Genomic DNA, 12,821 nt, shown 5'->3' on the forward strand with positions numbered 1-12,821 from the left:
TGGGTTTCAGTGATCATAAAAAGAATTCCTTACGGAAGTTCTGCTATGCATGTGAATATCGGCTGTACTGGTCTCAAGGCACAAAATAGTTGAAAAGTGCTGCTCTACAGAGTTGTTAGCATTTCACAGTAAGATACTATCAGTGTTTGTGTGTGTAAACTAAACATATGTAGTATGGATAACTAGATCTGCGATACATAATGCTGTCAGTATTAATTTAACAACAGTAAGTTAAAACCAACTGTAAAATAATTCTGAGGAAAAAGATTAATGCTTCATTTACCATAAGAAAAAAGAGTAGGCCAGGTGCGGTGGCTCACACCTGTAATCCCAGCACTTTGGGAGGCCAAGGTGGATGGATCACAAGGTCAGGAGTTTGAGACCAGCCTGGCCAACATGGTGAAACCCCATCTCTACTAAAAATACAAAATTTAGCTGGCCGTGGTGGCAGGCACCTGTAATCCCAGCTACTCAGGAGGCTGAGGTAGGAGAATCGCTTGAACCCAGGAGGCAGAGGTTGCAGTGAGCAGAGATCATGCCACTGCACTCCAGCCTGGGCAACAGAGCAAGACTCTGTCTCAAAAAAATAAAAAAAAAAAAAAAAAAAAAGAAGTAAGAGTCAACCTCATTAAATATCCAATTTGTCACTTAAGAGTACAATAATACCCATTTTTTACACACCTTCCTGCCAGTTCCTTATCCAAGTACTTGGCAGCTAGTCTCGCCCCATATACTTCAGCCTGGAGAACAGCTATATGTCTACGAAGGGCTTCATTCTCTTTTCTCAACAATTTCACTTCAGCTTCAAGTTGTGCTTCTTTCATTTTTTCTTTTTTGTTTGCCTCAAGCTCTCTTTCCTATGTAATTTTTAAAAGCATATAATTTAATGAAAATAAAAACTCTTTAGCACTAGACCATGTTCCTGAAAATGCACAAAAGCCTACAGTTCAACAATGTATCATCTCTATAAAATGGAACACAAAGATCTGGATGTAGTTCTTTTGAACTAGTACCATAACATCTTGGAACTACTTCTAGATAAAATAATTGCACGCCATGGGTTACCCTGATATGGAGTATAGTAAGAAAAGTAGTCTACTCTAAGCTCATGTTATCACATATTAGTAAAAGTGGCTTCAATGGATAGTTGAATCTGCTATTTACTTCTAAAACTGACTTAGAAAACTGGACTAATATAAAAATAATCATTTTGGTGGTTGTTCCCAAACATTTAATTAACTTTAATGCAACAAGTCTATAAAGTAGACTTGTCAGAACTTGCATATACACTTTATAACTAATTTATCTTGGAGGACCACAAGAAACTTATAACACACACACACAAAACTATATGGCCAGATAAAACCCTTTTGAGAGTTAAATAAGGACCCCAATAGACATTTTAACTGTTATTTATAGATCAAAAAAACCACGTAAACACTGAAAACTTGCATTTATCCTGAGCAGAACTGCTTTTACAGAATCCACAAATCCTATGAAAACATGGTTACATTTGTTCACAATATGTGGAAGACATTATTCCCTATACCCCCTTTGTCCCTTTTGTGAGGACGTAAATAAAAACCTACCTTAGCACCAGAGAAATTGTTTCTCTTGAGGAAATGATGAATAGTATTGTTTCTATTGTATGGGCACTGATTATTTTACACAATTATTTCCCTTTTTATTCTGGATATTCAGAAGCTAAGAAACAAATTTAAGCAAATTTTCAGCAATTCATGGAATATATTTTGGTACTAATTTAATGTGCCTCCTTTGGTCTACTGTTTTGAACAACATCAAAATAGATATATTTGAATACTAGTCAATAAATATGATAATCCTAAAAAATATATATATTTACATATACACACACACACATACAAGCTAAAATTAATGACAACTACTAAATGCTAGATATATTTATCACTTCTTTGATTAAAAATATTTGTTATATATATGACAAACAGATGAAAGATTACCAGACTCAATTTCTGGGGAAAAAAAAGATTACAACGTAATTTCTAGATACTGGTTTTAAAGGGTTAGAAAAACTCAATCTAGAATCCTCCTTTTAACATAATTTTGGAATTATTAAAATCTTTATTTCAGAACCTATGTCCTAAAAGGGCAAGTATCTGTTTCAAAAGAAACCAGTTTGGAGATACAAACAAAAATCTTTCTTATGACATGTTAAAGTTGATGCAACTTTTGAAAGAGCATTCCTAGACCAAGATTTCTTTGGCTTATGGGCTAAATAAACTTTATGTTGACGATTACCTACTTTCAATTACTTTAATGAGCTATTTATACTACATTAATGAAATGTGGGAGACATACTAAGCTACCACTCACTGGGGTTTTAATGATTCAAATCCCTAATGAATCTGACAAACTCTTGGGCCCGAAATTAACAGAGGTAAGCAAGAATAAGATGAAGGAAACTGAAGTTAACCATTTCTAGATTTCCAGAAAAAAATTTTCTTGGTTCTTAGTTAACCTGTTTGTTACTAGGTAACACCCAAGATGTTCATTTTACATTTAGATACCAAAGATTATATCTTCAAAAGAGGTAAAGCCATAAGACAAATTGGAACTTGATTAGGTTGGGGTAATGAGAAAAATATTAAAAATGTATTGTTATTTTCTAAAATAACTTCTGCTAAAGCATTTCAAAATTCAATTGTTTCAAAGGCCATACGATTATTCTCAAGACTCTTGAAAAGTTGTAACACATGCAGTAGATGAAGAAGAAACCAACATGCACATTCTTTTCTGGAAATAATTTCAAATAGAAACTTAAGGGGGTTAAAAACTAAGCCTGCTTGATATATCTTCAATACCCTGAAGTGGGAAAACCAATTGCTCTTTGAAGTAGAGGTATGAGCAAGCTACAAGGCTCAAAAATTGTCAAAAATTGACAGGCTCTGCAAATAATGGCTATAAATCACTAACAAAAGAAAAATGTTTAACAACATGCAGTGAGAAAAGAGCAATGGGCCATCCACTGAACTTTTCAGGTACTGGAACATTAAAAAATTGCCATCATTAATGCTATTTTCAAATACAATGAGTGACAACATATAATATGCAAATAAAACACTAAGAACACTTCAGCGTGACATATTAAAGCAAAACAGAAACAATATACTTACCAGCTCCTCCACAGAGGGGCCAGACTTCAGATATAAGAAAAAAGTTTTATAATTAGAAAAAGATCAAACAAATGATTTTATTTAGTGGTATAATCATTATAAGGAAGAATCCCACATGTTGAATATCATTTGGGTAAAGTTCATTAGAACAAATATATTTGCAATCTATAAACAATAGTAACTGTAATAGCATTAGATTAAAATTTTTTGTTTTATCAAAATTAGTCAACATAACTGGTACAGTGTTCTTTTCATCATACTCTTTCAAATTCTAATGTTAAAACTTCAGGTAAATTCTTTTCTAGAGAAAATTTAGATTGTTTCTGAATGTTAATGTCAAATAGCTTGAAGAAGCAGTTATGAGCTTTTATTTCAGTTCAATAAAACCCTTCTAACACAGATTCACAGAGTTAGAAAACTTAAGAGTTTACTTAAAATTATTTTCATGAATTTTAACACATCAGTACTAGGAACTAATTAACCAAATGAAATTAACTGAAAACAAATAAAACTTATAAATGTATTACTCTCATTATATCATCAACATCATTTCATGTCCTGCCTCTGCCAAGCAATAGCTGTCTTATTTATTGCTGTGTCCCATATAGGAACAAAATATCTGCTATCTCTTACACACTCAAAACATATGTGGTACACAGTGGCAGGAAAAATGCTTACAATATATTAAGAGCAAAAGAAAAGAATGTGCTACTGGTTGGTACCCAATTCCATTTCTTACTTCTTCCTTATTAACAGACTCCAGTTTTACTGGAAGTGGCCATATGGCCAATAGGAGACTGACATGCAGCTGGGGATGGTCAATGAAATGCTGGCAAAAATTACTGAGAAAGATTTAATAATAAGTTCTTTAAAGAAGGCTAACATCATGGAGAAGCATCTTTTTGCCCTTTCCTTAGATTAATCCTTCTTCCTGCCTGAAATGCAGACATGAAGAAATCCTGAGGATGGAAACCATAAGCTAAAAATGGCAGAGCACAGTGATGGTGGGAATCTGGATCTCTAATATTTGTGGAGCTGCCGTATCAACTCTAGACTGCCGGTCTCAGATTTCATTTCAGAGAAAAATAAGTACTATTCAAGAATAATCCCAATGTTACTTGGGATTTCTGTTATATGCAACTGAATTTAATCCAACTGATACAGTAGGACAAAAAAAATCTTATATGTTATAATCACAAATATCTTTTAAACATATTTATACATATATTTTAAATAGGAAAAATTTTATCAGTTGATTGTTGATATCACTGATTATAGGTGATGAGATTGCAGATTATCATAATGATCATAAACTTTATATTTCTTATATTTTCTAAATTTCCCACAATAAGCACATATATTTTATAATTTAAAAGTCTCATTCAAAATTGTCCTCTACACCCTGTAAAATACATGCAAGGGCATGTCACTCTCTAAACTACTTACCAATTTTGCCTTAATGGTACCAGAGTCAACACTTTGACCAGTTTTAGCATGAAGCTGCAGCTGAATAGAGTGCAGCTGTAAAAGCTGATCATGTACTTCTTTCTCCAAAACAACTTTCTCTGCTTGGGTTTCTGTCAGTTCAGATTTCAGATCCACCAACTGTGCCTTATAAAGAAAACAACAGAAGAAATTAAGGATGCTTAATTTTCTTTCTTTTGACTAATAATTGTTATTCAAGAATGACAACAGAGAGACCACCTTTGAAATAAATACACAAACATTAGAATAATATTATCCAAGATACAAGACATCCATCTAAACTGACAGAAAATCAATAGTATAAGTCAGATATTTCGGTAGCAAGAGAAATCTACTATAAACTGTATCTTCTAATAACACAGAATGCTACTTCCATTTTACTTTGCTTACTTTAAGAAACCTTTTTACTGTTTCACCTTTATCTTCAAAGCTTATGAAAACGCAAAACTATGAGGTGGTTCACCATGTGGTAGAGACAATGTGTGCTGTGGTGGATCACTAACATTAACAGTATTAGAGAATATGTCAGTAAGTGAGTTGTGTTCTGCCTTCAATCCAACGAATACTAGCCCAAATCATCCCAATCATTATCTAGTAAAGTTATTTTAGGTGCTAAGGTATCAACTTCTGAGACTATGGTAAGCCTAAAGATCAGAGTTAACTGTAAGTCTTCAGCTTTGGCATAGCAGAGCAACTCATCAGGACCACTTACCAATTCAGTTTGAAGTTTTCATTTTTGCACAATTGATATATTGTTTTACAATTGTGCACAGGATGTGTCCCTTGTGTTTTTGGTTTTCCCAGCTAGCCAGTAGATTAAAGATCAAGACATGCCTTTGTTTCCTATTCAACTCAACATAATTTTGCTAAGCATCTAAGGGCCCAGAACTATGCCAGCGCAATGAGAAAAAAAATTGTAGATAATATTTTTAAAACTCATAGATCATAATTTATGCCCTTGACAAGCTTTCATATCAACTGGGTTGATAAATACACATGTGGACCAACTAAAATAATGTGGCAAGTTATATATAGAGAGAGAACTGACCCAGTCCCAAGGAATTCAAACTAAAGGAAGGCTTAAAGAAGGGAAATAAGAAAAAGATTCATACTGAAAGTGAGTTTAGAAGGGCTTTGAAGGAAAACAACAACATGGACAAAATAGAAGCAGTAATGAAATACAGACATGGGAAGACTAGCAAAGGCAAAGTGGCAGAGAGACTAGAAGCCTCTCTGAGCATAGATAGGGATCAGATAATTGGAATATGTCTCTATATCCCAACTGCACCAACCAGTGCCTAGTGCATAAAAGATGCTCAAATTTAAGTATCTGTAAAGTTGAAATAAATTCTAATACTAGCCCTGTGATTCTAGATAAAACATTCTGTCTCAAGTTCCCTCAGTTTAAAACAGTGATAATATCCATGGCTTTGACTATTCTCATAAGATTATTAATCTTATATACAAAAGAACTTATTAGATTAGGAAAATGTTATTATCGAGGAGACTAAACTACCTCAAGGGATGGTATACTGACAGACTGGATATGACCCGATAGGAGAAATGAAGCTGAATACAATGAATGGCTTTGGATGATAAACTAAAACTGATATTCAATCTAACAGGAAATCATTCTATGCCCTAAGTGACATTTTTTGTTTTTATTTTTAATAATACCTTTATTGAGATATAATTCAATATCATAAAATTCACTCTTTTAAAGTAAATAATATAGTGGTTTTTAGTATATTCATGAAGTTGTACAACCATAGTTACTACGTAATTTTGAAGCATTTTCTCTCAATGGCATTTTAGCAACACTATTAAGGAAGTGAAGACAAGGACACAGTAGCAACGTCCTATTTGTAGCTTATCAAATGACATGTTATCATGGTAACTTTGTAAATGAAAATAAGGAATTTTACAATGCTGAAAAGAAATCATTAGTAATACTTAGTTACAGTGTGATCTAGTACAGTGGATGTGCAATGGAAGATTAGGTCAAGAACAATGCAAGTACTTCCAGTTTTGAGAATAATGAAGCCATTGATGGAAACAGTAAGATTAGGATGACAGCTTATATAGACATGAGAGAAAGAAAAAGATAAATTTAAGTTTTAGGCATGCTGATTTTGTGTCAACCATGATATAATCAACAGGGAATATTCCACAGAATGTAGGAAATAAAGAAAATAAATAAGTGAAAAGGTAGGATCTGGATTAACACTAGGAGCACAGAGATGTGAATTCATATCCTATGAGTTACAGGGAGAACAGAGTATCAAGGACTGGGATGGCCCAAGAGGTAGAAGAAAAGAAGTAGCATGCTATAAATTAACCAAGATGTGGCATAATATAAATAGTGGGCTGCCTCTTGCTTTTTTACTTCCTGGAGATCACTCCCTATTAATAAAACTTCTTCATTTTTTTAAAAATAACTTTTTAATTCATATATAAACATATCAGGGAAGTACACAAGTAACACATTACAAAAAATACCTATTTAACTATCACTCAGATCTTGAAAAAAAAAAAGGGCAGTACTAGCACCCCAGGATCCTACTTTTGACCCGCTCCAATCACTACCTCCACCTTCATCCACAAAGGTAACCATCAGAGTATACACTGACTTCTAACACCATAAATAGTTTTGCCTGTTTTTGAATGTTTGAGTATGCTTATAAGATTTGTTCATAGCTTGTTTTGCATAGCTGCACTTCATTTTCTGCAATATTGTATTCACTAAATAAATATATAACATTACTATTTTTCATTCATTCTACTTTCCCTCAACTTAATTCTACTTCTCATTCTATTTCATTCTACTTTGGATGGGCATTTGTGTTGTTTTGAATTTTTGACTATTAAAATGATGTTGCTATGAATCTATCTTTTGATACATATTGCATATATTTCTCTTGAGTATATATCTAGGAGGGAAGCTTCTGGGTTACAGAGTATGTACGTTAGACTTCAGGAGAAAAGGTCACTTTTCCAAGTGATTGTAGCAACTGACATACCCACCATGTATAAGAACTTTGAGAGCGTCATATCCTTGCCTTCACTTGGCATTGTCAGTATTTTTCATTTTAGCAATTCTGGTAGGGATGCAGTGGTATATTGTTGTGGTTTTAATTAAAATTTCCTCATTGCTAATAAGGTTTAACTGCCTTTTCATATGTTTACTGACCATTTGAATACCCTCTTTTGTGAAGTACCTGTGTTAGTCTCTTGCCCATTTTTCTAGAGAGTTGTCCATATTTTTCTTGGTGGTTTGTAAGTTCTCTCTCTCTCTCTCACTCTCTCCCTCCCTCCCTCTGCCTCCCCCCCTACACACACACACACACACACACACACACACACACACACACATTGACAGAGGCATGAGGCAGAGAAATTCTAGGCAGATGGGGGTGTGTCCTCGGCAAAACCCCATCTTCAAGCCTAAAAGCTGAAGCCCAAAGTGAGAACTTCCATCCCTGTGTGCCCACTCTCTCCCGACTGGTTCTTTCTGAATAAGGTCTTTTTACCAATCAAATGTTGTTTTTTCTAAAACTACCTATGGCCTGCCCTGCCCCCCATCCTGTGCCAATAAAGACCCCAGACTCAGCCAGTAGAGAGGAGAGGCAGCTGGACTTCGGGCACAGGCATCATGACTTCAGAGATGGTAGCTGGACATCAGAGAGAGGCAACTTGACTTCAGGGGAGAGTGACATGCCCTTCCCATCCCCTTTCCAGCTCCCCTCTCTGCTGAGAGCCACTTTCATCACTCAATAAAATTCTCTGCATTCACCATCCTTCAATTCATGGATGAAGGATGGTCAATGCAGAGAATTTTATTGAGTGAATGAAAGTGGCTCTCAGCATGAATTCACATTACCTCATTCTTCTTGGGCACCAGACAAGAATTCGGGACCCACCAAGTGCAGGTACCCAAAAAGGCTATCACACTGGCCCTCTGCCCTTACTGGTGGAGGGCAGCTGCCCCCAAAAAGGCAAAAGGTGCAGTGAGCTGATAATACACTTCTGTCCAGCAGAGCTAAGAGAACCTTGTAACATGCCCTCTGGAGCCTTGGGATCGCAGGCACCCAGACCTGGATGCTGCCACAGGGCCTGCATGGAGTTTGCTCCTGCAGGTACTAAAGCAGCTGGCCAGTTCTACACCTGCTTGCCTACACACTCCCTCCTATGAGGGGTGAAGTGCAGCAGACCCAAGTGAACCAAGTTTGCTCCTGCCAGTGCCAAAGCAGCCAGCCAGTTCTCATACTCATTTGCTCGTGTGCTCCCACCTGCCAGGAGTTGAGCAGGGTGGGCTGAGTAAACAGGGCACCCCTGTCGTGAGTACCATGAAGGGGTCAAGAAAATATCCTGCATCAATATGAACTCCTTTATTGGGTATGAGTTACAAATACCTTCTCCCATCCTGTGGCTTCTTTTCACTTTATAAATGTGTATTTCAATGAACAGAGTGCTTAATTTTAATGCAGCTCATTACGTTAATAGTTTCCTCCCCAACAGTAAATGCTTTTTTGGCATGAGTTCTACCTTATCTGGTATCAAGTTTGCAACTCCTGTTTCATTTTATTTGCAATTTACTCAGTATAATTTTGTCTGATCTTTTGTTTTTAGCCTTTCATCCTATTTGTCATGTTATATTTGTATATAACATAACACACATGTAAAGTCTTCATCGCTCTCTTTGGTGGCTTTAAAAATGTACCTTTTTTTAATCTTCTGGAAGCTCTGTATCTTTGCTCTAATGATTACTGTGACATTATATCCTAATTTCCTCTTTTGACTGTATTTTAAGGTATTATCTTTAAGGTATTATCCCTTCTATGAGAACTAATGAAATTAGCTAGTTGACATCTCACTTCCCTCACTCTTCTCAAACATTTAACAAAGTGTTATCCTTCTATTCCCAGCTAATAACTATGAGTGATCATCAAGCTTATTTCACATTTTCAGAATACTCTTCTCCCATTTTGAGAATTGAAAACAAAATCTATATTGCAGCACATATAGCATTCAATATTATTCCATCATCTTTAACTCCAATAGTCTTTGTTCTGCTATTAAATATATTCTATGCTCAGTACCAGACCTTTAATCAAAGCTACTCCAATGATTTCAGCTCATTCCCAGGAATAGATTTATCAGAAAGGTTTCTTTGGATTAGTGGGAAAACAACCACAACCTCAAAGTGTTTTTCCTATTCTCTCATTCCACAATAATCATCACAGAAACTTCTGTGACCAAATGTGGGGGATTTCACCCCACCAACAAACAAGCAATCAATTTTGCAGCAGACATCAGTTGGGTGTCCTCCAATTCAATTTTGACACTATCTACCTGGAGATACTGTCAGATCCCACAGATTGAGGGCTCTGTCCTACAAGACTGCCCCATTCTTTTCAGACACTAGTTGCAAGTCTATGCTTCCAGAACTTCTGACTGAATGGCTTCAAGTTGGGGTTCCCACATTTCCCTTTTTAGGTTCAATTAGTTTGCTGCAGCAGCTCACAGAACTCACGGAAGCACATTTACCATTTTATTATGAAGGATGTTACAAAGGATACTGATAAAGAGATGCACAGAATAAGGACTGGGGTAAGGGACACAGAGCCTCCATGCCTTCCCTGGGGGCACCAGCCTCCATGAACTTCCATGTGTTCATCTATCCAGAAGCTCTCCTAACCCTGTCCTTTTAGGTTTTTATGGAGGCTTCACTACACAGGTGATATAGTTTGGATGCCCGTCCCCTCCAAATCTCATGTTGAAATGTGATTCCCAATGTTAGAGATGGGGCCTGGTGAGAAGTGACTGGATGGATCATGGGGCAAATTCCTCATGAATGGTTTAGCACCATCCCCTTGGTGGTAACTGAATTCTCACTCAGTTCATACGAGATCTGGTTGTTGGAAAGTCTGTGACCTCCCCCACCTTACTCTTGCTTCTTTTCTTGCATGTGATCCATCTGCTCCCGCCTTCGCCTTCCACTATGACTGTAGGCTCACTGAGGACCTCACCAGAAGATGCTGGCATCATGCTGTCTGTACAGCCTGCAGAACTGTGAGTCAATTAAAATTTTTATAAATTATCCCCGTTTGATATTTCTTTATAGTGACACAAAAACAAATTAACATAAGAGGCATAACTGGTTTAAATACTGGCTACTGGTGATCAACTTAATTCTAAGCCTCCTTCACTCTCTGGAGGTCAGGCACCAAAATCAAAGTAATTTTTTTATTCACAGTTTCCTATTAATCCACTTGCCTAAACTTTAATCCTCTACCTGTATTATTTTCTAAGAATACACAACAACTACACAATTTTCATTTTAAATATAAGCAGGTTTTTATTTTTTTAACTGTCTTATGGATAAATACTCCAATTATTTTACCTTAAGCACCCCTCAAAAGCCTCATGTTTTGAAGGAGGAGCAAACTAAGCCAAGAAATTTGTGAACATCAAGTTGCACAGCATGAAAATTGGATGCAGCTCAATCATTACTTTTAGCATGCCATAGAGCTCTTTTGATAAAGTTTTAGAAGGTCCAAGCTAACAACCTAAAACATCTTTATTTTACACATGAAGAAACTGAGACCTAAGAGATTATGTGAGATGCCCCAAATTACAAATTGCATGGTATTAAAACTCAGACCTCCTCCTGACATCCTTTGTAATTCTGGCAATAATAGAAAAAATGGGGAAGATGTAGTCCATGAGCTCCAAATGACAGCATATTCCCCAAATATCAGAACTAGACAAAGCTTTAACTAAACAGCAGATTCTGAACCCCATACACACACCCCATACCCATACACATGCACAAAGACAGGCACTGGTACTTGTGAGCATACACAGGTATGAATACACAGACACACCTGTAGGCATGCAAACAGGAACAGATGCAGGTACAGATATGCAAGCAAACAAAGCATACATTCCCCAAGTTGTTTAGGAATTATGAAGAAAATAGTTGACTCCACATGGCAATTTAACTATAATGAACTATAGCACAAAAAGCTGCTGATAAAGGTGTAAATATTATGTCACATCTACCTATAATTGCTTCTACACCTTTTGTTTTAAAGTATGTGTACAAAAAGTAATCACTTCACCTTTTAAATATCTGTATTCTCTTTATGTTTTAAAATGTTAATTTAGGATGAAAGTACAGATTGGAATTTAAATCTCTAGCAATTATACCATTTAGTGTCAATATCCCAAATTTATCATAGACATCCATCTACTTTTCAAAAGGCTTTAAACCTCATATAGTCAAAAAAACAAAAATGTAAAAAATAAAAATCATATAGAGATGGCAGGATAACACTATAAAAAATACTAGCGTATTAGTTATTGAGTACTATATTAAATTTAATATAGTAAATTGAGCTTCCAATTAATAAGAGAATCTTTACAGATTATGCAAATCCCCTTTTCTCATTAGAGGAGGCAATTCCATTTTATCTGGCAAAACTGTCTTTTTTCCTGGAACTAAACTTTTAAAAGAATGCATCACAGGGATTCTTTTTTTTTTTTTTTTTGAGATGGAGTCTCGCTGTGTCACCCAAGCTGGAGTGCAGTGGCATGATCTTGGCTCACTGCAAGCTCCACCTCCCAGGTTCACGCCATTCTCTTGCCTCAGCCTCCCAAGTTAGCTGGGACTACGGGTGCCCACCACCACTCCCAGCTAATTTTTTGTATTTTTAGTAGAGACGGGGTTTCACTGTGTTAGCCAGGATGGTCTCGATCTCCTGACCTCGTGATCCGCCCGCCTCAGCCTCCCAAAGTGCTAGGAACAGAGATTCTTACATAAAAGATCCTAAGCTACCTGACAGACAACAGAGGCAGAACCATTCTTCATAAGACCTTTTCTCTTGTGACAAAAGTCAAGAAGAAAATGTAACTAATGAAAGCCATTTTGATCCATTCCTTTTCTTGTACACCTTCAAAATATCATTTAACTCATTCACTTTATTATAAAAAATCTCCCTCTATTTTTTCTTTCTTCTATGTGCCTGAGGTGGTCAAAATCACAGAAATCTAATGAGTCTTACTCTAAAACACAAGACTATGACCAAACAGAAAATATATTCAAAGGTCAAATTGAAAATCTCTGCCATCCCTCAAGATAGGAAATAATACTCCTCCTTACTTCAGGTCAGCTGTTGA

General features: G+C 36.0%; 1 protein-coding gene across 2 annotated transcripts in view; it reads right to left on the bottom strand.

Moving 5' to 3' along the window:
- Positions 1-12,821, bottom strand: part of GOPC (golgi associated PDZ and coiled-coil motif containing) — a 45,484-nt gene that overhangs the window by 14,222 nt on the left and 18,441 nt on the right. The window contains exons 2-4 of one of the 2 annotated variants that reach the window (XM_003827584.4): positions 4,602-4,766; positions 3,156-3,179; positions 682-857 (exon numbers count right to left, since the gene is read on the bottom strand). In XM_003827584.4, coding sequence (XP_003827632.1) covers positions 682-857; positions 3,156-3,179; positions 4,602-4,766 — 365 coding nt within the window. The remainder of the gene's footprint in view (positions 1-681; positions 858-3,155; positions 3,180-4,601; positions 4,767-12,821) is intronic. The other variant, XM_003827583.4, reaches the window with a different exon arrangement.

This window comes from Pan paniscus, chromosome 5 (genome assembly GCF_029289425.2).
Source record: "Pan paniscus chromosome 5, NHGRI_mPanPan1-v2.0_pri, whole genome shotgun sequence".
Lineage (NCBI taxonomy): Eukaryota > Metazoa > Chordata > Mammalia > Primates > Hominidae > Pan > Pan paniscus.